Source organism: Trichosurus vulpecula, chromosome 7 (genome assembly GCF_011100635.1).
Source record: "Trichosurus vulpecula isolate mTriVul1 chromosome 7, mTriVul1.pri, whole genome shotgun sequence".
Taxonomy (NCBI): domain Eukaryota; kingdom Metazoa; phylum Chordata; class Mammalia; order Diprotodontia; family Phalangeridae; genus Trichosurus; species Trichosurus vulpecula.
The window spans coordinates 274404321-274428884 of record NC_050579.1 but is presented as its reverse complement, the minus strand read 5'-3'; the positions used below and the strand labels follow the sequence as shown (position 1 = coordinate 274428884).

General features: G+C 45.1%; 1 protein-coding gene across 4 annotated transcripts in view; it reads right to left on the bottom strand.

Annotated features, from left to right (window-relative positions):
• The window catches only part of BRPF3 (bromodomain and PHD finger containing 3), a 32290-nt gene extending 18536 nt beyond the window's left edge, over positions 1–13754 (bottom strand). For 2 of the 4 annotated variants that reach the window (XM_036767029.1, XM_036767030.1), the window contains exons 1-7: positions 13612–13754; positions 9063–10512; positions 6258–6414; positions 3604–3735; positions 2437–2565; positions 1695–2007; positions 631–915 (exon numbers count right to left, since the gene is read on the bottom strand). In XM_036767029.1, coding sequence (XP_036622924.1) covers positions 631–915; positions 1695–2007; positions 2437–2565; positions 3604–3735; positions 6258–6414; positions 9063–10468 — 2422 coding nt within the window. In that variant the 5' untranslated portion in view covers positions 10469–10512; positions 13612–13754. The remainder of the gene's footprint in view (positions 1–630; positions 916–1694; positions 2008–2436; positions 2566–3603; positions 3736–6257; positions 6415–9062; positions 10513–13611) is intronic. The other 2 variants (XM_036767031.1, XM_036767032.1) reach the window with 1 other exon arrangement.
• Between the last annotated feature and the right edge of the window lie 10810 nt (positions 13755–24564).

The window sequence follows — 24564 nt, the reverse complement described above, 5'->3', positions numbered from 1 at the left end:
GAGGATTACATTTCAAAGGGAACTGGGAGACAGACAATCTAGCCCCATCCTCCTCATTTCACAGAGGAAGCAGCAGAAGCCCAAAGAAGAAAATGACTTCTCCAGTTCCCAGAGCAGGTCAATGGCATAGCCAGGATTAGAATTCTGGTGTCCTGGCTTAGAAATCACAAGATTTCAGGTTTAGAACTTCAAAGGATCATCTAGGTCCACCTACGCATCTTACAGATGAGAAAACTGAGGCCCAGAGAGAGACTTATCCAAGACCACACCAAGTTCTAAGCAACAGAGGTGAGACTGGAGTACGTTCCTCTGACACTGAATCCAGCATGCTTCCTGCCCCAGCCCCTTGGCACTGTGCTGAGCTTCCTCACGAGCCTCTTACCTCCACATCAAAACCTGTTCTCATATCCTTGATACACACTAAGGTAACTATTAATAACAGCTTCAGGTGTTACTCTACCAGGGGTCCTGGCAATTCAACTGGTGCCAGAGTCTCAAGACACAAAAATGAGGCTCCAATGGTGGGCTCACAGGCATCCACCCACCAGCTGGGAAACAGCAAGGAGTTGTCTGGGCCTTCCTTGCCAGAAACTCTAACAACACTTGGCCCTGCCTGTGCACACCTCTCACCTTTCTCCCCATCCTCCTCTTCCTCTCCATGCAGGGCCTTCTCCACCACGTCCACCTCCTCCCGGGGCCCTGGTGGCAACTCCCCATTGGGCACCATCTTGTTTGGCTGCTGCTGTGCCAGCTTTTGCCGGAGGGTGTTGATCTCCCGCCGCAGCAGGCGAACACGGCGGGTCCGAGCCCCACTGGATCGCATCGTGCTCACCAGGTCCAGCTTCTCCAGAAGCTCCTTCAGCTGCACCTCCAGGGATAGGTGAGCCCGGTTCTCTGGGAGGAGGATGTTGTCCACTGCCAGGGAGAAGGGAGGACAGAGGGGGCTGAAGGACCAGCACGGCCGAGGGCAAGGGGAAGGAGCTGAGTCCTCTGGATGAAATACTCTCTCCTGAAATGCCTGGGACCGGAGCTTCTAGCAGAGTCACTGTAGAGCCTCAGCCCTGGCAATACCACTGCACAGAGGGGAGCCAATTGGGCAAGATCAGAATGTGGGAAGCATCTGCAGGAAGCAGCTCACAGTCAAGAATGGGCTTCTTGGAAGGGATCACAGGCAGAAATTCCCTTGCCTGGGTGACTGTCTGGCTGCTCCAGCAGAGCAGAAAGCCCTGAGGATCAATGCTCTGAGCTCAGGTGATTCAGTGTTTCTGTCACCAACCTACTCACCCCCAAAAAGACCGACAAACACCAACATGCAAGCCCCGTACACCAACCATACAGGGAAGGGGAAGCCCAGGAGGAGGAGAAGCTTTAGGAGAGGCTCCAGCTCCCTAAGCCAGTTTTCCAAAGCGCTCCTGCTGTCCTTGTACCTTTTGAAATGAGCTAAGTACATTGAGCTTTCGGTCTTGAAGAGGTTCCTGTTCTGCAAAGGGCAAGCCCTAGTGAGGGCCCTCCCCACCCTGAAACCAAGACACACAGCGTACATAACCAGTTCTGTTTCCCCCACATATGCCCCATCACCCTACTGGCTTTTACTGTCCCAAAGAACCTTCTCTGGCCCTCTAGCTCTGCCAGTGGTAGCCCAGCCCAGCCCAAATGCTTAGCCACTAGCTTCCCCACCACCCCAAGCTTCTCACCGTCCTCCCAGGAGAAGCGATAAAAGTCCTCCATTTTTGGTGACTCAGGTAGGTGGGTTCCCACCTCATGGTCATAGCCGATGTTCTCTGCCTGCCGCCGGGCATGCCGTAGGACAGCCCCTCCCAGGTCCCTCAAGCGGACAGCTGCCCGGTGGAAAATTGTGTCTTTAGCATTGTACTTCATACAGTTGGTAACTATAAGGTTAAAGTCCTCCTCAAATTCATCCAGGGTGTGGTACAGATGGGACTCCAGCTTCAGCCTCATGGTGGAAAAATCCATTGGCTTGGATATGAATTCCAGGTAATCTGGAACCTAAACATATAAAACCTGTACAATTACAAAAACCATTTACTAGCCAAACAGAGTGCACCCTTCACCGGCACTCTTAGCTGCCCCTTCCACTTGGCCCTGATAAACTCACAGGCAGCTCCTTGCCCATATCCTTCTAAACTTCGCCCTTACCCCCACCACCACTTCAGGGCCCCCGTCATTCAACCCATACCACTCTCAGCTATCTATTCTGTGTCACCATTCACCAGGGTACCAATTCTTCATCCTCCTAGAAAAGAGTCCTGGCCCCTTTCCCACCTAAACCTACCCCCAAATTAAAACTACGTGGCACCTGATCTGGAAACTCTCTTTTAAGTATTAGGTTTTTGTCCCAGCAGTGGCACTACCACATTCAGGTTGACAGGGGCAGGGTGGGTGTGGGGTGGGGGTGGTGGTGAGGAAAAAACTTGCCTCACTCAGGTTGACAGGTTCAGCAAAGATTTGGGCAGGATCTTTCTCCTGTAGAAGATCCAGAGTCGTACGCAACAAGAAGTTGAAAGGAGTCAGCTCCAACTCCATTGCGGCCTGCTGGACCTTGACCTAAGGAGTTCAGAGGAGGAGGGAAGGGTGATGAGCAGGAACTTGCATGCTCTCCTTTCCCCTAATCCCTCTCCCCCACCACATACATACACACACACACACCCCACCACAAACATTTATCCTTGTTAAGATGGCTATGCCACCAATGGTGAAAGGGCTGGAAGGGCACAGCACGACTTGGAAATGAAACCTTGTCCTGTTGCCCATGCCAATCGAGGACTGCTTCCTGCTCGCCCCTTCTTAACCAGACATGGGAAGTAGTGATGACACATGGCTGAGGGTATGCACCAGGAGCCTCATGAAGGGTTAGCATGGCTGGTACAGATCCAATGGTGAAAGTCCCAAATAGTTCCTCCCGGTTCCAAAAACTGAGCCTAAGCTGTCCTACCTAGTTTAAGAGGTACAAGCTTAGTGCTGCAGCTCTCAGCTGTGGCTAGAGACCTCCCCTGAAAGGGGTCTGGCTGCCTCTCTGGGCCCTGCTGAGCTACTGTGGCTGTTGGGCTGATCTAAACACAGCCTCAAACAAAGGGATAAAAGTGTTGTGTCCCCTCTGCCTCTGTGGCTCAGCAGGGCCTCTTGCACTGCTTCTGTAACCAAAGAGACCAGCTTTGGACCATCATCTTTTGTCCAGACGACTAAGTAACAAACAATGAATTGCCAAATGAATAACATAGATAACAAAAATCTGAATGGACCACATGGATCCCAGACTGGGGGGCACTAGCTTGGAGGTCTGTGGGTCCAGGACTATGCCCAAATACTAGTGCATGCGCAGAACAAGAAAGTTACTCACACCACAGACCAACACCTCTAAAGCAAGAAGGAAAGACCAACACACAAACCAGGTGCCTCAGGAAGTAGTGGGCTCATCGTTCCTAGCTGTCTTCCAGCCAAGGCTGGACAGGCACTTGCTGGATGGTCATAGAGTGGATTTGGACAGCACTCAATGCTTTTCAGATTCAGTGATTCTGTTCTTGACTTTCCCTTATACCAACACTTGGCCAAGAATCTTAGGGGAAGGAAGCAGTTTCCTCTTACCTGCTCCCTCTTGAGCTTCTCTCTCTTTCGGATCAACTCAATGAGCAGCCGTGCCCGCTCCAGGTCATGGCGAAGCTTCTGCCAGTACTTAAGCTCTTCTTTTACGGCACTGGTTTTCTCGTCCTGTTCCTTCTAGGAAGCAAAGGGAGGAGCTGGGGGGGATGTGGGAAACACACACTTTCTGCAGGCATCAGCCTCCTCCCTAGGCCTTGGTAAAAAAATTCCCTTCTCCCTTCCTTCCCATCCTCTATATTTGGCTACTGTCAATGTCAAAATCTTCAATTCTGGCCTAAGGAGGCTACTAAATGGAAAGTCATTTCATGCCTAAAGGCAGCTCAGTGGCTTCCACTGTGGCAACAGACAACTAAGAAGGGGCACACAGGAAATGAGACCACCAAATGTGAGCAGGGGGAGGGTGATTTGACTAGGCCTTTGTCCTACAAGGAGTTATTAAGTAGCTTGGGATTTAGGGGGAGGGGAGGGGAAGAAGGGGTGTAGGATGCTATGAAAGAATTATCAGAAAAGGTCGGGATTCATCCAGGAAGGCTTCCAAGACCCAATGAGTTGACTCTTGTAGAGTGATAATAGATGTGAAATTGCAAAAGAAATGACTAGATGAAAGGTCTGCAATTAGGAACCAAGGTTGAGGTTGAAAAGGGACAGGAACCAAATGATGGAGGACTTTGAAGGTCAGGCTGAGGCATCAGTGTAGAGTAGTAGAAAAAGCACTGAACTCAAGAGTCAAAAGACCTGAAGATCACAGAGTTCATTATAACTCTGACTGAGTCATTTTTCTCTTCTCTGGGTCTTACAAGATGGTCTTGAAGTTCCCTTCCAGCTCCAACATTCCAGAACATTCTGACATCCAAGTAGCCTTTCTAGATTCTGAGCAGCTATGTTTAAGGCTCCCCTGAAGTAGCAAAGAACCTGAAATTAAAGGCACCTCTAAGAAGCCACTACAGTAATGATTACATGGCCTCAGAATGGGATGGAGACTGAAAGAATGGAAATAAACAGACAAACCTAACAGATGTTATAGAGGAATCAATTGAATTTAGTGAATGACTAAGTATGGGGGACCATGCGGAGAAGAATAATGAAAAAAAAAGTCAATCAGAAAGGCTCTGGTGTAGAGGGAAAAGTTTTGGATTTACAGGCATTAGTCAGGAATTCAGGTTCCAATTCTGATTCTTGCAGCCTGTGTGATCTTAGGCAAATCACTTAATTTCTCTGAGTCTGAAGTTCCTGATCTGTAAAATGAGGAAATTCCCAGGTGATCTTCAAGGGCCCTTACAACCCCAGATGCATCATCTGATGACCATAGTATGAGAATTCAGTACAGTGAAGGGGGGGGTCTTGATAGGGATGGGAAAGTTTAGATGAGGTGCTAAATCACTGGGGAAGGGGGACAATAGCAAGGAAGTGAATTTCCAAAAAGTCTGCAGAGATAAGTAACAGTGGAAAGAAATATCCTGTAGTAAACTGGAGATAACAGGACAAGAAAGGAACCAAAAGTTGGGGCTGGGGAGGTGGAATTTGGAGTCCTAAAAATATGATGTGAATGAGACTGCTGAGCCAAAGAGGATTAACAGAAAGAAAGAAGAACCAGTGAATGCACAGTTAAAAGGGTCATCAGTAACAGGAGTTGTCAAGGAGGTGGGAAAATCAGAAGATCACGTTACAGAAGCTGAGGGAAGGGACAGCAACACAGCAACAAATAAAGCTATCAGTTCAAGAAGAATGAGGACTAGATCATCCGAAGAAGGGGGTCACTGTGATCTACGGAAAGCAGTTTCAGCAGGGTGGAAGTAAGAGGCCACGCTGAAAGGTCCTAAAGGAGAGCTTAAACGTAGAAGAGTGTGGCTACAAATGGAAAGAAATAAGGCAGCAACTGGGGGAGGGGCAGCAGAGCCAATGAAAGTCTTCAACTTAGGAGACAGGCATGTATAAAGGCTTCGGGTACGGATTCTCAAGCTTTTTGAGAGACCAAACCCCTTCAGCTTTTCAGCAAGCATTCCTCTACCTGCTATATAATATGAATGAAAAAAATCATAGTTTTCCATGCACGACCACATGAAAATATAAAATAAAGTGATTAAATATTTTTCCTGGGGTATATCGAAAAGCTCCTTCAATGCCAATCGATTTGTAGTTGTAAAAATATTGTAATAGGGTAAGTTATTTGCCAAACACTACCTGTACCCTTGCCTGAGAGCGCACATATCATCCGGGGCCTAGGGGAAAGTATGAGTAAAAAGGGAAAAACGATGACATTGAGAAGGAAGGACCACAAGACTACATTCAAGTCCATTTTCTTTCTCCCCTCCCCCTGAAGTCTCCAAGCTCAATGTCCCACTCCACTTTGTTTCTGCTGCCTTATCTGCTCTACTGAGATCAGTCTTAGTCCTGCCATTGAAGCTTGTCCCCCAAACCTGCCATGGTCCCTGGGGAGGCTGCTGCCAGTTGGAAGCGGTGGCTACATGATTGCCTAAACCAATCGAACTCATAATTACTGGCCATGAGTTCCTGGGGCAAGAAGAGTCTAGCCTCAAAGGCTGCCATACCTCAAGCAGTGTGAGACCAATCACATATGCCACCCCCCCCCCCCATGTACCTGGGTATTCTTCCATTCTTCCCCTCAGCCCCTCACCCACCTGCTCAGCATTTCTTTGGGACTGAAGGTGCGAGTGTAGGCGCCGGATGAGAGGAACACCATTCCTCGCCTGTCGTTTCAGCAGCCAGTAGCTATGAAGCCGCTGCATGAATTGGGTCTTCCTCTGTAGGGAGAGGCCACTACAGATCTTGTTCAACCTTGGGGAGAGTGGGGGCGGGGAGCAGGGAGCAAGACAGGCCGGTACTCAGAGTCAGAGGGGAGGCTGGGTCATGGCACCCAAGTCCCCATCCTGACCTTAGTCTCCTCTAGAGCTCGTGGAGCAGGGACAAGTTGCCAAACACTTCAGTAAAGAGAAAGATTTAAAATGATAATAGCAAAGTCAGGTATCCAAAGTTCAGCATCTTGGATTTTTACTACCAGCCTTCAACCTAACCCCTCCCTCCCAGTTCCCCACATTGGAACCACAATGGAAGCACTCCTGTTGTCATCGCTATTTGATGCTTTGTACACACAGTGTCTAGCAATTATGAGATGCTTCATAAACACCTGCTGAGTACCTGAACTATGTGCATGTCCCTACATCCCTGAAGAATGCAGCCAAAGGAAGTAAGAACTATAATATCAGCACTATTTCCTTCCCCCTGTTGCTAATGACACAAAAATTAAGAACTCCTCACATCTATATAACACTTTAAGGAAGTACTTTCCTCAGACCAACCATATGAGATAGGTTGTGCAAGTATTCCCAGCCCTAGGACAATAATGGATTAAAGAGGTTATGTGATCTATGCATGTGTCAGAGTTAGGATTTAAACCCACATCTCCTGATTCCAAGTCCAGCATTCTTTCTCTGATACTATGATGTCTCATAAGAAAGGAAAACTGGAAGTTCTCTATCAGGGGTGCTATCATTTGGGCCAAGTGTGACCCCCTTAGAGACATCCTAATGTTTGGGGTTCTTGTGGAAAACTTAGGAGTCACAAGGATTTTGCCTAACTTTGATCAGTGAAAATAACTGACATCTAAAAGCATATTAGTGAGACTCTAGAAAGCTCATTAAGATCCTCTATTCTTCCTCAAAGGAGAAGCCCAAGTCCCAGCATCCAGGTTCAAGTTAATTAAGTTCAGGGGAAGACTGCTGAGCTAGAACAAGCCAGGCTTGGGCCAGTTTTTATAAGCTGGCAACTGGGAAAAAAGGAGCATTTATGTAGGTCTAAAAAAGGACAAGGAGCTCTCTTTCATCCAGCCATTTCCCCACTCTATAACCAAAACCTATCATGAACTTAAGGAGGGAATAACATACACACTCAATTACCCTACAGGAAAGTATGAGGGAAGGGGATGGGGGGTGGGGAGGGGATGATAGATGGGAGGGCAGATTGGGGGAGGAGGTAGTCAAAAGCAAGCACTTTTGAAAAGGGATAGGGTCAAGGGAGAAAACTGAATAAAGGGGAACAGGATAGGATGGAGGGAAATATAGTTAAGTCTTTCACAACATGACTATTATGGAAGTGTTTTGCATAACGATACATGTGTGGCCTATGTTGAATTGCTTGCCTTCACAAGGAGGGTGGGTGGGGAGGGAAGAAGGGAAAGAATATGGAACTCAAAGTTCTAAAAACAAATGTTTAAAAAAAAGTTGTTTTTACATACATCTGGGAAATAAGATATACAGGCAATGGAGTATAAAAATCTATCTTGCCCTACAAGTAAGGGGAAAGGGGATAAGGGGATGAGGGGGGTGAGAGAAGGGAGGGCAGACTGGGGAAAGGGGCAATCAGAATATATGCCATCTTAGGGCGGGAAGGTAGAAATGAGGAGAAAATCTGTAACTCAAAATCTTGTGGAAATCAATGTTGAAAACTAAAAATATTAAATTAAAAAAAACCTATCATGGTACCAAAAGAAATTGCTATCTAGACCCCTTTCAGTAACAGGCACTAAAATTCCAACCACTCCAATCCTGCAAAGTGCAGCAAGTTCTACTCTTAATCTCACTCTTTCTGAACCAGTTTGCCTACAAGGATCCCAAAAGAATTCAGGGGCTGGGTAGAGGAAACTGTGCTCAAAGGAAAGAGCTGACATAACAACTCTGGAAATATGGACTAAGGTCTGAGCCTGCTCACTCCAGTACTCATCCCACACAAAGCAGATGTGGGCCCAAAAGGAGTAGCACAGGGCAGAGGCCAAAATGCTATTAGGATACAATATAAATCTTGGGTGAACCCCTTTCTCTCCAGCTATACCCCATGGGCACATGCTCCACTCCAGTGTACATGTTACTGGCAAACCCTTTAAATGGCTTCATTCTCCCTTCTTCCCATCATCACATTCTCCCTACACCTCTATGAAAAAATGTGATGTACTCAATAGACCAGTGGACTAGAATTAGAAGACCTAGACATCTGAGTGCTAGACTGGCTCTGCCACTAAATGAGTTGTGATCTCGAGCAGGTCAGTCCTGCCTAGAAGATTTCTAAGACCCTTCTATGTTGTGACATTCTAGAAGTCTATGGAAATATTCTTTCTTAAGGCTGACCTTTTCCAGGAAAACTTCACTAACTCATCACCCTCTCTCCAAGACTGCGTCTCCTTATCAACCCAAGAACGTGCCCATTACCATTGACAGTTCTTCTCTGCCTGATTACTTAGTGCACACTAGACTGTCTGATTTAATAGAACTGGGGGTGCATGAGGTTAGATATCTGCATATCCAAAGGCCTATTCTTTTTTGAAGGACTTTGAGTCTCTCCCTTTCTCTGTCTCTCAAAGGTGACTGAATAAGAGTCCCCAGAGAATGAGTACTTGGTCTACTTTCCTGCCTGGCTTGGTGGCTATGGCTCACCTGCAGGATGGGATCTGTGTTATAGTCACTAGGGGTGCTGTTGCAGGTGAATCCTTCGATGGGTCTTCCAATTCCTTCTTGATCTTCTGCTTTACTTTCATTTTGTTCTTCTTTAGGGAAGTCTTCAGGGCACTGCTTACTGGGACCTTGCTTTCTTCTTCTCCTCCTCCCTCCTTTGCCTCATCTTCTTCTCCTCCTTCACTGGAGACTGCAGGGAGGACTTCCTTCTTCACAGTGCCTGGCGGGGAGTGGGTTTCACAGTAGGCTGTTTTGCGCACTGTGAAAGTGGTACCATTTAGGCTGGTTTCTCTCATGGGCTCTATCTTCATAAACAACCCAGCCCGCTGGGCACATGTCACATGAAAGGCTGTGTAGCAATTCACCTTGTGGCACTGGATAGCCGCACCTAGGCCCTTCTGCTTACAAATGTAGCAGGTCAGTTTCCATCGAGCTGGCGGGATATTGTCAATACCCTCAATAGGCTCCAGAAACACAGTATTAGCAAAACAGACCTCAGGGATCCAGATGGCACATACCACATGAGCCCAGTGCCCATCACTGGTCTGCTTGAAGGCCCCACCCTTGTTGGGGCAAAGAACACAGTCCACAGGACGGGAAGGGGACTGCAAGCAGCATCGGCAAAGCCATTGTCCCTCTGGAATGTAGGGGACCCCGTAGCATTCCTGGTGCACAGCCAGGTTGCAAATATCACAGAAGAGGATGACGTTGCTGTTGTGACACTCATCATCCATACAGACACAGCAGTAAGCATCTTCATCGATAAGGGTCTGCTGAGCCCCACTACTGCGGCTCTCTAAATACGATTCCTTTTCTAGTCTATCTACGAGCAATTCAAATGTGTCAGCAGAGATGATCCCATGGCCATCCACCAGTCTCTTCTCATTCACCATGTCTAACCAGGCCAGATCCTCCTCATCCATGTCATATTCCACATCTGCATCCAAGTCCTCTGGGGGCTTCTCGATGTAGCGGTAGTAAGCAGCAGGGAGGGGTGGTGCATCTGGCTGGCTGCAAGAGTCAACCACTCGGAAGCTGGGCTGAGGCAGGTGGAAGGAGGTGCCTGGGGCATGCTTGGAACAGGACTCCTTTTTCTTGCCTTTTGAGGAGGTTTTCTTGGACTTGCCAGGAAACAGAGGCTGCTCGCTGTTTTCTTTGTTGCTGTTACATTCGGTGATGTCCTGAGCTGTCAGCTCATCCTCAGTGATGATCTTCAGAGGGTCATAGATACTGATTCGGTGCAGTCGTCCGTCAATGTCCACCTCCACAATCCGCTGTGCCTGGGCGTAAGTTAGTGTCTCTCGAGTCGGGGAGCACTTGAGGCTGTAGGGGGACGGAGAACGTCTGCCCTCGGCGTTCGGCCGGGATCTCCTTCGAGGTTTCCTCATGTTACTTGCAGTCCAAATAAGTGGAGTCTGGGCGTGAAAAAAGCCTAAGAGAAAAAGCCAAGAAAAGAAGGTAAGCCGACGTCCAGACAGAGGAAGACAAGTAGCATAAAGAATGGGAAAGACCACCTTGGCTTCATGTGTCTCCACTTAGCATTAAAATAGTCATGGGTATTTACCTTATTATTGTTTTATTTTGGATCAAACCTGTGATATAACTGGTATAGGGAACTCCCAGGGATGAAAAATCCTCTACCAATGCAACTCAGCACCTGCACCGAAACTTAATAGTCTTAGAGTTAGTGGGCTGAAGCACAAAGTCAAGTCATTTGTCTGGAAGGGCAAGTTAGAGGCAGGGCTTAAGCTCAAGCCTCCCTCACTCCTAAGGTCAGCTCTCTATCCACTACACCAGGCTCCTCTAACGTTTCTATGAACATTCTGAGGCTTACAAATTGCTTTTCTCACAACCATCCTGGAAGGGAGATAGCACAAGAATTATCTTCATTTTACAAAAAAGGAAAAAGATTTAGGGTTCAAATCAAAGTTCATCTATTTCAAGTTCAACATGTTAACCTACACCACCCCAGAATCATGGTGACCCAGGGGTAGTATCATATCTATGGTTAAAATGTGTACTTTCTTGGTTCAGACTTCAAACTGCACACACAGCATCTGAGCTATATAATAGCTCTTAAGAGAAACCCTAAAAACTATAGGACAGGCCTTAGTAAGAGAATCAAGAAAATGACCTAGAGTAGTCTGATCTTTAGAATGCTTTAAATTAGGTATATCTGGAAGCCCTGGAAACTGAAAGAAATCCCCATTCTGAATCAGAAAACAGCAAAGGATTAAGATGCCCTAACCCCATGTTATAACCTCAAAAGATGCTCCCTTCCAAAATACATACTGTTCTACACTCATACAGGGCTAAGAACTATCGTTCATACAATGGTTCTGAAGTTTTCCCTTAGAGGTTTGGAGGACGGGAGCTACGATTGCTGACAAGTATCTACAGCAAGCAATATTCCCTGAAAATGGAGCCTAGAGTACCAGTTGACCTGAGTTGGCAGTAGCTAGACAATGGGGTGACAGGTGCTTCTACCTGTATTCTATATACCTCACAAATGAGGCTGAAATAAGATGATATATATATATGTATATAAAGTACTTTGCATGTTTTAATGTACTACAAATATAACAACTATCATCAGTCCCCCAAGGTTTAAATACGATATAAATACCTATTATAATTCCATCATGGCAAAATTAAGGCAGATTAATAAGCTACACCACTCACATCTGAAGTGGGGTAGCCGCTGTCAAATTACCTTAAAAGGCAGACTGAAAAACATCATCCAGAAGCCATGATTCTAGAAAGGGAATGCAATAAGGAGTTTTAAAACTTGTACTTTTACACTCTGCTTCAATTAATTTATCATATGAATTGGAACAAGTGGCTTTTTCTCTTAGTGCCTCAGTTTCTTCATCTACAAGATGGAATAGAAATAATACCTCCCTCTCTCATGCTAAAGGAGATAATGGATATAAAATTGCCATGGAAAGTATAAATCACCTATGGAATGTCAGTTTATTACCTTTAATAAGATGCAATTAGTATCACAGTTAAAAACACCACCAATCCCAACAGCAGCCCAAGATCGACACAAGCAACAACCTCATCATTCTGGCAACAATTCATCCAGGGTGCCATGCATAGGAAAGCGGGGAGGGATGAAGAACCCACCAGATGGGAGGCCTCAAATGCTTTTGGGGCAACCTGTGCCACGTGATGCTGCTGTCAGCCTGCCTGCCCATGATGCCAGTTTTTAAGTGCTGCTTCTTTTACCCACCTCCCAAAGAAACCAGTTTTCTCAGCTATGGGGGGGGGGGGGGAGGGGAGAGGGAGTGTGGGCGAAGGGGGGGGAAGTGTGTGTGTGTGTGTGTGTTTGGGGGAGTGGGGAGGGTCTCATTTAGCATAATTCCCTCCCTGGCTTTTCCATTCAAATACTCCACCCATTAACTAGCTTGGCATGGTTCAATGGAAAGGGAGAGGGGAGGTGGAAACACCGAGTCCGGAGGCATGGGCTCCAAATACAACTTTCTATCAGTTAAGTGACAAATCCCTTAAGCTCCGATGGCCTCAGTTTCCTGGTCTGTCGAATGAGGAGACTGAAGCAGATGGCCCCCGTAAGCCCCTCCCTGCTCTATAAATACCCGCCTAGGAACCGGGCTCCATTCCGTGCTAAACCGGACTGGGCCCAGGCGGACCGGCTCCCGGCCCTCGACAAGCTTCAAATTGGGATGCAGTTTGGCCAGAGGTCCGTCAGTGCCACCAATGAGAAAGCCCAACAATAGCCGGCCGCAGGGGTGCTCCATCCTCCTTGCCCTTACAACCCCGGGGGTAACTGGGGAGCTGGGGGGTGGGAGGGCATCCCCACAATCGGGCCCCCATAAGACCTCGCACATAGTAGGTGCACAATGGAGCCCCCGAGACCTGGCACTTTCATCAGGCAGGTCAGGTCTCTAGCTGAGCCCTGCCCCCTCAAGCGGGTATTTCTTCCAGAAGAATCTTTAACCCTTTGGGAAGGGGGAGAGAAGTCGAGAGGGAAACAATATCTCCTCTCGAGGAGCAGTGGCGGCGGGGAGGAGGAGAGGAGAAAGCTATCTGAAGACAGACAGACAGACACAAGAGACAGACTGATAAAGCGAGGGAGAGGAGCCGCAGCCCTATTGGACAAGCGGCCTGCCAATCCCGGAAGCCCGGGGCCAAGGGCCGAGAGGAGGCGGGACCGTTCTCCGCAACTTCCAATCGGCGGGCGAGGCGGGGGCGGGGCTCGAGCGGCGGGGGCAGGGCTCTCCCGCTCAGCCGCCAGGACGAGGGGAGACAAGATGGCGGCGGCGGCGGCGGGAGGGGGGTCCCGCTCCTCAGCTTTGCCTCCCTCCCCCTCAGCCCGCTCGGGCCTCCGCCGCCTCCGCCCCCGGGGAGGAGTCACGCGGCTCTGCCGCCGCCGCCGCCACCGCCACCGCCACCGCCGCCCGGAGCGGGAAGCCTCCTTCCTCCCCGGGGCCCCTCCCCTCTCCTCCCCTCCCCCGGCCGCCCGGGCCCCGCCGCCCCCGCCCCCGCCCGGGCCCGTGGCCCCCGTTACCTCAGCCCGACCTGGCCGCTCGGGGGCCCCTCGGCGGGGAAGCGGCGGCCTCCCGCTCCCCCACCTCCTCCGCGTCCTCCGCGCTGGCCCCCGCGGCGGCCGCTGGTCCCCGGGGGAGGGGAGGGGAAGGGAAGGGAAGGGAAGGGGAGGAGAGGGACGGGAGCCGGAGCCGCCGCCGCTGCTGCCGCCACGGAGCCCGGCCAGGGGAGGCAGCGCGGGGGGAGGGATCAGCCCCCAGGCAGGACCCGCCCCTCCGGCCTCCCCCCGCCGCCGCCCCTGCTCCCGCTCCCGCTCCCTCCCTACCTCCCGCCCGCGCCGCCGCCGCCGAAAAAGCGGAAAAAAACCCACACTCGCCCTCCCGGGAGAGAGGGAGCAGCGGCCGCTGGAGCGGAGCCGGAGCAGCCCCGTCACCGTCGCCGCCGCCGCCGCCGCCACGGGGGCACGGTCCTCCCCTCAGCCTCACGGTGGCGGTGCGGACACCATGGAGGGGAAGGGAGGGGGCGGCCTGCGCGCCTCCGGGCCTCCCTCTCCCGCCCCTCCCTCCGCGCTGCGGGGAGCCCAGGGCGGCCTCGGCCTGAGGGGCTCGGCCCCGCCCCCCACGCCTCCAGCAGGTGGAGGTGGCGGAGGGGACCGGGCTAAGTCCTGGGTGACCTTGGGCGTGTAGCTTTCCCCTCTCTAGCCTCAGTTTCTTCATCTGTAAAATGAACAGGTGGGACTAGATCCCTTCCAGCTCCCTCTAGAAGGGTAAGCCGTCCAAGCAGCACCTGGGGGAGAGGGGAAAGGGAGGATGAGGATAAGTTTACTAGAAAGACGGCAGGATTTCGAGACCTGGATTCAAATTCCAGCGCTACCTGTGCAAAAAAGGTTTTAACCCCTCTGGGCCTCAGATTCCTTTTAATATGAATGAAAGGGTTGGACTGTGTACGTGACCAGCTCTATAGCCAGGATCCTGAGGCAGTTAACTAGTAATTTACAAAGTGCCTACTGTGTGCCAGCCGCTGTATTTATACCTTATGATACAAAGAAGCATTGAACATTTCCTCAGAGATCTGCTGACTCTCTGGAGTAGTCCAGCTTACTTCCACCTCTTTTTGAGAACAGCAGGGGAGACCTCTACCTACGTTTTATACAAGCGAAGCCCATCAGTTAGTTACCTGATTAAATTCCAGAACTGTTCTTCGAACTCGATTCGATGTTTTAAGATGTGGTGCTAGGGGACGTGGGAATGAAAAGATAAAAGTTCGTGCCCCTAAGCTACGTTTCAGTAGCTTATCTTTAAATACCGCAGTAAAAGTTTGAGTGCCAACTTTAAACAACTAATGATACCTTGTTTCTCTTTAGAAAGAAAACAAGGAGTCTGTTTACCTGACATAGGAATGAGTTAATTTGTTGTGCCTTTTGTTGCAAAGATTTTTTTTTTCATTTGGAGCTGGTGAGATGGAGGTGAGGGCTCTCTGATAGGTTACCAGGAAAAAAAAAACCTATGGTCATTGAAACTTGACTTTTTTAATGATTGGGGGTTAATAGAAGAAAAAAAAGGACAGCTCTGAAAGTTACATGTTGAAATTGTTACATACTTAAAAGGAAAAGCAGCATGTGCCCTAGAGAGGCTCAAGGTTTCGGTATAGTCCTCTTTCTCTGTTCTCCTCTGTGTATGGAAATGATAATTTTATTAGCTTAGAAAAAATACAATTCTTACTGATTTGATAAGTAGCAGCCTATCAAACCATGTTGCACTTTGATAAAAGTATATTTTAAGAGAAGAAAAGTCAAGTTATTTCCGTGTATCCCTTCTTCCCTACTATCCCTTCTTCCTTGAATAGACTTTGCTGTCATTAAATTGAAGTTACCTCTGTGTACCATTAATTAACCATTAGTTCATTTCAGCAAAATATTCCTCCTATACCTTGGTACATGAAGAATTTTTTAATTGTAACTGGGTGACCAACAACATTCATTTGTGGAACAGTTTGACTATTAGAACTGTTTTTCTCTGCATAAATCTAAATACTAGCACAATATGCCAACTAACAGCCCAGTTAAGTGCTTTGCAAAATACTGCAGTGTCCTGTTTTAAGTTAATAAGATAAAAGAGATTTTTTAACGTAAAAGTGATAAAGTTAGCTAGATAGATGAAGCATCAAAGACAAAGAAGTTTCAGGTTGGATTATAGTATGTTAATTATATTAGCAATATTAACAGGCATAAATATCCACAAAAGGAAAAAGTAGGGAGCAAATTTAGAAAGCTGTGAATGTTGAATCTGAGTATTTCCAGGCCTAAGATAGATTACTACTTGGGATGGAAGGTGAGAAAAAGGTAGTCAACCTAGAGGGGAGAGCCCAGAGTCTAGAAAAGTAAACTGTTGAGTGGGAGCTAAATGACAAACCAGACACAAGAGTGTTGCAGTATACAATCTCCTTTGCCACTTATTTGGGTCTTACCTTCCTCATTAAAGAACTTGGGGGAATTAAAAGGAAAATCAACTTAAATAGTAGAAGACAATGGGAAAGTAGAATTTGGTTTACAGTCAATTTTATCAAGATATAAAATACCTTTAAGAAAAAAGAATAGCCCTAAGAATGGTGTTAATAATATTTCATTTCATTCCTTCTTTCTTTGAAAAATGCAAACTATAGTTGCTGTAAACCCAGACTAGTGTTTTTTTCTCGTAACAAATTATCTTATTTGTGATACTTATACCAATGGGAATTTTCAAAATGGATAAACACCATTGAAAAAAATACATTGGTTTCTTTCTTGTAGTTGTTAACTGAAAAAAAATATTAAGTGCAATGAGGATACATTTGCAAGCTAACTGTATGTGTTTTAAGTTTTCCTCATGAAAACTTTTCATATTAGAACTTTATTTAGCTTGAGGTTTTTCTTCTTTGATTTTCAGCTTCCATTTTTAATGTTAATACTTTAAGACCTTTACTTACTTTAAATGTTGACATTTGACATTGGTTTCTTACTACAATGTAACCACATACATAACAGGTTCTTCATGATGTAATCTTACAGTGTAACCAATGGAACAATTATGCCATTAAAAACAAATTTGGAACGTGTATCAAATCCCAGAGGCACTAAATTTAATTCACTTTACTCTCTAGCTATTTTAATGGGTTGTAAGTTCAACAATTCACCAGCCCTTCCATTCAGACAGTCAGCAATTAAAGTCAACAAATGAGAATTTGTTTTTTAAAATAGTTCAAATAAAATAGTTTTTTTAAAAATTGTGATCTGTATGAATAGAAACTTAACATAGTTGAAATGAAATTAAAACTGTATTAACTCTTTTATACCTGAAATGAAAGTAAATACAAAAGATATTTTGTGTACAGATAGGCATGATCTAGAACAGAGGTGTCAAACTGCTGTGCTGCCCAAACCACAATAAAGTATAATTGGGAACACTTAAAGGAAACGTAATGTTAGAAAGCATAGGTAACATTACACTTTTTATAAAGTTTGAAGCTACTGGTCTAGAACATTCGCTTTGGCTGTTCTTGTGGGTATATCAGTCACACTGTAAAAAATACTGATGGTGTGCTGTTTGTAGTATAAGCAAAAAGGGAGAAAGCTTTGTGATTCTAACATTAAGCAAGTTGCCTCCATGCTTCTTTCATGAAAAAATTCACTTATGCTCCCAAACCACCCACCTAAACAATATACTGTACTATGAAATTATCTAAAATCTTAGGAGAAAAAAGGGTAAAGGTGAAAGTGTGCATATGACTTCCATTTTTCACTACAATGTTCAATGTAAATTTTCAGCAAATTCACTGTAGAAAGACTGGGCATTTATGTCAATTTAATCTTTAACTCTTGTAAACTGGGAGCATAATTTCTAGCACTGTGCTCACTATGCAAAATTATAACAAACCAATTTCAGTGTTTTGTAGAGTTCGTTGTTGCCTATGTTGGAAACAAGACCAATCAATTTTTTCTAAGCTAGTCCTATTTTTCCAAGCTTTTATCATGTTATTATATTCTGAGGAATATGATTCAACATAAAATCAGAGTAGATTAGATTTAAATCAATAGATTTGCTTCAATCTTTATTTTTTATAAAGAGGGTATTCTTTTATGCCTTAATATCACAATAGGTCATTTTATTGCCTCAGAGCCATGCTGACTGGGTCCACTACAAATTTGTTACTTAATCTCAACTGGATCTTCATTAAAGCAAGGTATTCATTTCAAACCTCCCTAATAGATTCACTATCCCACAATAGCTTTTCCAAATCTTTTTAACCCTCCCATGCTACTTCTGGCCCTCACCTTCATTTGAGAACCCTACCTCCTATTTCACTGAAAAAATTCTAAGAGCTCCTTCTCCTCCCCTCATTTCAAATCACTCAGATGCCTTCCATCACTGTCTTCACCCATGACACATGAAGAAATGAGCCTTCTTGCCTATGTAAATCCCTCTATATGTACAAATGGTTTATGATATCTCATCTTCTATTATTCCTACTCTCACTAATCTTAGGTCTCTCCCTGTCTAGTGGCAGCTTCTTTACTGTCCTCAAACATGCCTACGTCTTCCCTGTCCTTAACCCTCAGCAGACCACCACCACCACCAAGCATTTTAGCTCATCCTATCTCTCCATTTCATGGCTAAACTCTTTGAGAAAGGAGTCTACAGATGGTGTCTCAGTCAACAAGCATTTAAATGCTTACTCTTTCAAGGAGAGTATAATATAGCATTGAACTGGTTCACCAAGGGGTCAAGATGAGGAAGGGAAGAGAAGATAAACTCTGCAGGGATAATAGCCTGGGAATGAACTGAGGCATAGAGGGATTGAAGGTTTATATCCTTTCCTCCCACTTGATTCTAAACCCTCTGATAACTGGCTTCCATCCTCATCATTCAATTGGAATTGCTGTCTCCAGAGTTTCCACTTATCTTCTAATTGCCCAGTCCATTAGCTTTTTTTCAATCCTCAGTACTTATTGATATCTCTGTAAACTGTAAGACTGTGATATTAAGGCATAAAAGAATACCCTCTTTGTAAGACTTTTCTCAGTTTTCATGACATTGCCTTCTGGCTCCCCTCTCTGTCTGCTCCTTCTTGGTCTTCTTTCTCAGTTGTTCAGTCTTGAAATCTTGCTCACTTAACCATGACTATCCACCAAGGCTCTGTCTTTGGTACTTTTCTTACCAGCTGTCAAACTCACCATCCCTGGCTATTTGGAGGGATCCCTTTTCTATTTGAGTTTGACACCATTATATTAATCTCTGTACTATCTTTGGGGTCTCATCAGCTTCTTTCGGTTCATTTAGTATCTCTATGCAAATGATTCTCATCTATTTGTCTAGTGGCTAGATTCTAGCCCTTACCTCTCTTGATCTACCTCACATCACCAACTGTGTATTAGGAATCTCAAACTCAGCATGTTCAAAATAGCTTGATATCTTTCCCCAACCAGCCTTCCTCTTATCCCTAATTCCCTATTACTATCAGGAGCATTACCATATTCCTAGTCATCCAGGCTTATAACATCGGTGTCAGCAATTCACTTGCACTTGTCTCCCGTATGTAATCCATGGCTAAGTCTTGTTTCTACCCTCACAACTTCTCTGGGATATATCCACTTCTCTACTTATACAACTGACACCCCAGTACAGGTCCTTATCACTTTACCCATAGACTGTTGTTATAACCTTCTGGAGGGCATCTCTGCCTCAAGTCTCTCCCCACTCCAGTCTGTTCTCCACTTAGCTACGAAAGTACCTGACCACGTGACATCCCTAATCAGTAAACTCCAGTGGTTCCTTATTATCTCCAGGATCAAGTATAACATTCTGCTTGGCTTTTAAAGTACTTAACCTGGCCCCTTCCTGCCTTTCCCCAGTCTAATTACGTTATACTCCTCTCCACCTACTCTATTGACTCTGGCCTTCTTGCTGTTCCTCACAAACAACCCTCCATCTTTCCTCTCCATGCCTTTTCACTGGCTGTTTCCCATTACCTGGAATGTTTTCTCTCTTTCTTTGTCTTTGTCTTCAGGACCCACCTAAAATCCCACTGTTTGCAAGATGCTTTACATGGATTACCCCAACTCCTAGTGTCTTACGTCAGAGACTACGATTCTTCAGGTTATGTTGAGGTTTAGGGGTGCTGGAGACCCCCAAATACCGACACACCAGGTCCTGCTCGAATGAATTCAACTCAAGCCTTCTTACAGCCAAAGAAAAAGTTTATTAAGGATTTGCCATATGAGCAGTTGTGATGCTTGTGTTGACAGGAGGGCCAGATTGGATCTGAGAGCCTTCATTGAGGCAAGATGGATCCTATATACAGAAAGATTGTGGGAGGGATCTAGGGTGGTATGGGACTGGGGTGAGGTCAGACTCCAGGAATGGGAAATAGCTGAAGGCTACCTGGAAATGACTGACAATGGAGAGCTAGGGTAATGGGCTTGTGTATAGATAATTTGGTAGGATCAAGGGTAAGCAGACAATGGAGGTAGCAGACAACAGGATTTGGGCAGGAAAAGCCAGATCAAGTGGGAAGAATTCAGGGACAGCTCAAGGGGGTTCCCTCAGTCTGTACCCCATCAGATACATATAGTTGTTTGCTGTGTGTCACCCCCATTAGAATGTGAGCTCCTTCAGGGCAAGGAGTATAATTTTGCTTTTCTTTGTGTCCCTAGCACTTAGCACAGTGCCTTGCAAATAGCAAGCACTTAATAAACTCCAGAGCCAGTATGGTCTTTTTTTTTTCTCAATCCCCTATAGCCCTTAGTACTTATATGCTAAATAAATATTTATTGAATGAAATGTTCCCAGTATCATCAGGTAATTCTGATCACTTAAAAATAGTCATGCAAGACAAGAAACTTTAAAGATGATGAGAATTCTCTGTGATTGGGGATGGTTTTCTGGAAACAAGGAGGGACACGGGGGGGGGGGAAATCTAAGTAATGTAAAAACAAAAAATAACAAAAAAAAATTTTCAGATGATGGAAAATACCTATGAATACACTTTGTATATTTCGTCTTTACTCTGGAGATCTAGTTGGCAAGACAAAAGTGCATTTTACAGGAAACAACTAATAAACAATTACAAATGTACAAGAACAAACTATACAAAGGGATGAAAGAAACATAAAAGGGACTAAATGTTAAAAACAATGTTAGGCTTACTAAGGAAAGGTTTCTTGGAAGGCATGACTCAAATTGGTTCTTGGTTGGTATGAAGGAAGAAGTATGGTGAGGCTCTTATGTGCAAACAAAACACACCTAGGAGAAGGAAAGCGAAAAACTTTGTATCAGACTTCTCTGCTGTTTTGTATCCAAGATCTATAAACACTTGACATATATTAAAGACCGAAAGCCATTCCCCAGTAGTCTGGTGGTCAAAGGATATGGACAGATAATTCTCAAAAGGAGAGTTGCAAACAACCATATGAAGGAATGCTCCAAACCACTAGTAAGAGAAATGCAAATCCACAGTGAATAGAGTGCCTGGCCTGGAGAGAGGAAATTTCAGCTTCTTGAGTTCAAATCCAGCTTCAGACACCTACTAGCTATGTGACCCCTGGCAAGTCACTTAACCCTGTTTGCTTCAGTTTCCTCATGGTCAAATAAACTGGAGAAGGAAATGGCAAACCACTCCAATGTCTTTCCCAAGAAAACCCCAGATGGGGTCATGAAGAATTGGACATGAATGAACAACAACATAAAACTGAGGTTGTCTGTACACACTACAAGTTGGCAAACATGACAAAGGACTATAATAGTCAATATTGGGGAAGATGGGAAGTTGGAGATACCACATTGTTGGAAGAGAAACAGTACAGCCATTTTGGAAACCAGTTTGGAATTAAGTCAGTGACTGAATCGTCCATACCTTTTGACCCAGTGATTCTACTATAAGGTATATGCCCCGAGAACACAGAATAAACCAAAATATTTACAGCAGCATTTTTTTTTGGTAGCAAAAGATTGGAAACAAAGTAGATGCCCGTTGATTGAGGAAGAGCAAAACAAACAGGTACATGAATGCGGTGGAATAGTACTGCGCTGTGAGAAATGACAAATGTGATGCATATAAAGAAGCAATGAAAGATCTGCTTGAATCGATGCAGAGGGAAATAAGCGCAGCCAAGAAAACAATTTGCATGACTAGCAATGTAAACAGAATAGCTGCAAGAAAAAACATCTAAATTAGAACAAGCGTGCCTTGAAAGAACAGACGAGATACTGCTGCTACACGTATTTTCATACTTTCTCAGTGTATTGATCAGTTGTGCTGTTTCTTTCCTTTTTATCTTAAAAAAAAACATATTAAATGGCTCCCTGGCAAGAAGAAGGGGAGGAACCCAAATAATAATAGCTTACATTCACGAAGTAATGAGCGCTGTGCTAAGTGCTGTACAGTGATTTCATTTGATCCTCAAAACAATCCTGGAAGGTAGGTGCAGATGAGAAAACTGAGGCAAAAAAAAGAGGATAAGTGATTTGCCCAAGATCACACAGCTAGTATCCAAGACCAGCTTTGAACTCACAGGTTCCTGACTCTAGGTCCGGTGCTCTATCCATTCACCACCAAGCCGATAGAAAAAAAGATACCTAAAAACAATTTTTAAAAGCCAATGGCGATGCTAGGTAGGAAACAGCAGAGCAGAGTCTAAAAACAATCATCAGTGATGTACAGGCAGATCTGGACCTACAACAGTCCTATGTTGAGAAGTACAGTAAAGATTGGATGGGTGTGGAATGGGAGGAAGTTACTGGGGAATTCAGGTTCAATGGGCAATAAGGATTTAAGATTATTAAGCCAGGTTAAGATGCGATCAAAGTGGCATTTAAGAAAGATCATCCTGGCCGCTGAACATTGGATAGACTGGAGTGGGTTAAGGGTGCAGACCGTGAAACAGATTAGCCACGAGATGATTGTAGTAAACTAGGCATGAGATAATGAAGACCTGAATGAAAGAAGTGGCAGTGGAAGAGAAAGAGTCAAATCATACTTTGCAGAGGAAGGTTGGTTTGTGACTGATTGAATATGGGAAAGAAAAGAGAAAGGAGTGAAACTCAGTTCCAGGTTTTCAAGCCTGGATGACCTATTGAAGAATAGTGTAATTGACAATGAGATTAATTCTTTCAGTAAATATTTATTGAGCTTATTTTTCCTTCATAGAGCTTACAGTTAAGATTTTAGGGGATATACACATTAAATTATAACAGAGTTTTGTGAAGAAGCTGGCATTGGAATTAAACATGAATTCAATTTCAGGCATTTTGAGTTCTATGAAACCAGCCTTGGGAACATTTATTGTCTTTGAAGTATCTTAGACATGGATTCTAGTTAACAATAGTCTTTTTGTTTGCTATACTGGAAATGCTAAACCATGAGCCTGAAAGGAATTGGTATGTGGCAAGTGTAAATTCAATGGTATTTTCATTGATTCATTCATTTCAGCGTATTTTCATTTCGACCTTTACTATTTCCGCTAAATTGCATCTCTTGACTACATAGGAAGTCACTAGGCCTAAAACATGTATTTCAGGTTGCTAACGGTAATTAAGAATGTGTGTTTGTGTGTGTGTATTTGATAGTTTTTTACCTTTGCAGCTTTTTTAACAATGGAACAAAGTTTAGCCATTTGGTATGAACCTAAAGAGGTTTGGGGTTGAGGGGTACTCAAGACCCCAAAATACCGACACAGAAGGTCCTTCTTAGTCAAGGAAAAAGACAAAGTTTATTAGGGATTCACCATAATGGGTTGTCTTAAGAAATCCCACCCTTTGTGATGCTTGTGAGGCCAGATTCAACCTACTGAGCTAGATTGAATCTGAGTGCCTTCATGGAGGCCAGATGGAGATTATATACAGAAAGCTTGTGGGAGGGATTGAGGGGTGATCTGGGGTGACTAGAGGAGGGGTTTAGGGAGGGTCTTGAGGAGGAGTCTAAGGAGGAGCTTGATGGGACTGGGATGAGGTCAGACTCCAGGAACCAAGAGAATGGGATTAAGGGTGGGAAGTAGCTGAAGGCTACCTGGAGATGACAGACAATAAGAGAGCTGGGGTAACAGAGCTAGGGTATCTAGAGAATCTATAGATATAGTATCTAGGGTATCAAAGTGTCTAGATACTTTGATTAGGATCAAGGGTGTGAAACAGCCAGAAGGCAATCCAGAAGTAGCCAGACAGTGGAAGGCTAGGCTAGGCTATTTGGGCATGAAAAGCCAGATCAAGTGGGAAGATTCAGGGTGGGGTTCAAGGGGGTTCCCACAGTCTAAACCCCATCAATCCTACTATTTTTTAGTGGAGATTCTCCTAATTAAAAGAGGTAGAATGGGGGCGGGGGGGAAGAGCAACAAACTAAGGAGTTGGGATTACTGGGTTCTAGACTCATCTTTACCACTAACTAGCTGTGTGAATTTAGGTCATTTAATCTTTCTGGACTTCGATATTTCAGTGGACTATGTGTACTCTTCGGTAGGATTAAAGATAAAAATTTTTCTATGCCTTTTCACCCTGCAATTCCTGTCCCTGTCTTAAAGTAGAATACCTAATAACTATATCCCTTTTCTTTTAATATTTCATGGCTATCAATGCAACACACAAGCTGTCTGTTATTCCTCACTCTAGCTACATGACTAGCCTACATTTTGTATTCATATATGTTTCTGATGTCTTTTAAACTAATCACGTGAAAGGCATCATTGGTAATATGCAGTGGCTTGTTTCCCAAATATGATCCTGCCTATTTTCTTCTTCCAGATTGGTTCTGAACCCAGCTTACTGACTGTGCAGTGTCTGTTCCTTATATGTATATCAGCAGAGTAACTCAATAGGTTGTTCTTCCAACTACATGTGATAAGCTGGATAAGCTGGTTAATATGCATCCTTTCATTTAATTGTTAGGCTGATCTCTTCTGAGTGGCCATGGATTTCAATAAAGAGATCTCTTCCATTGATGGCAATGAATC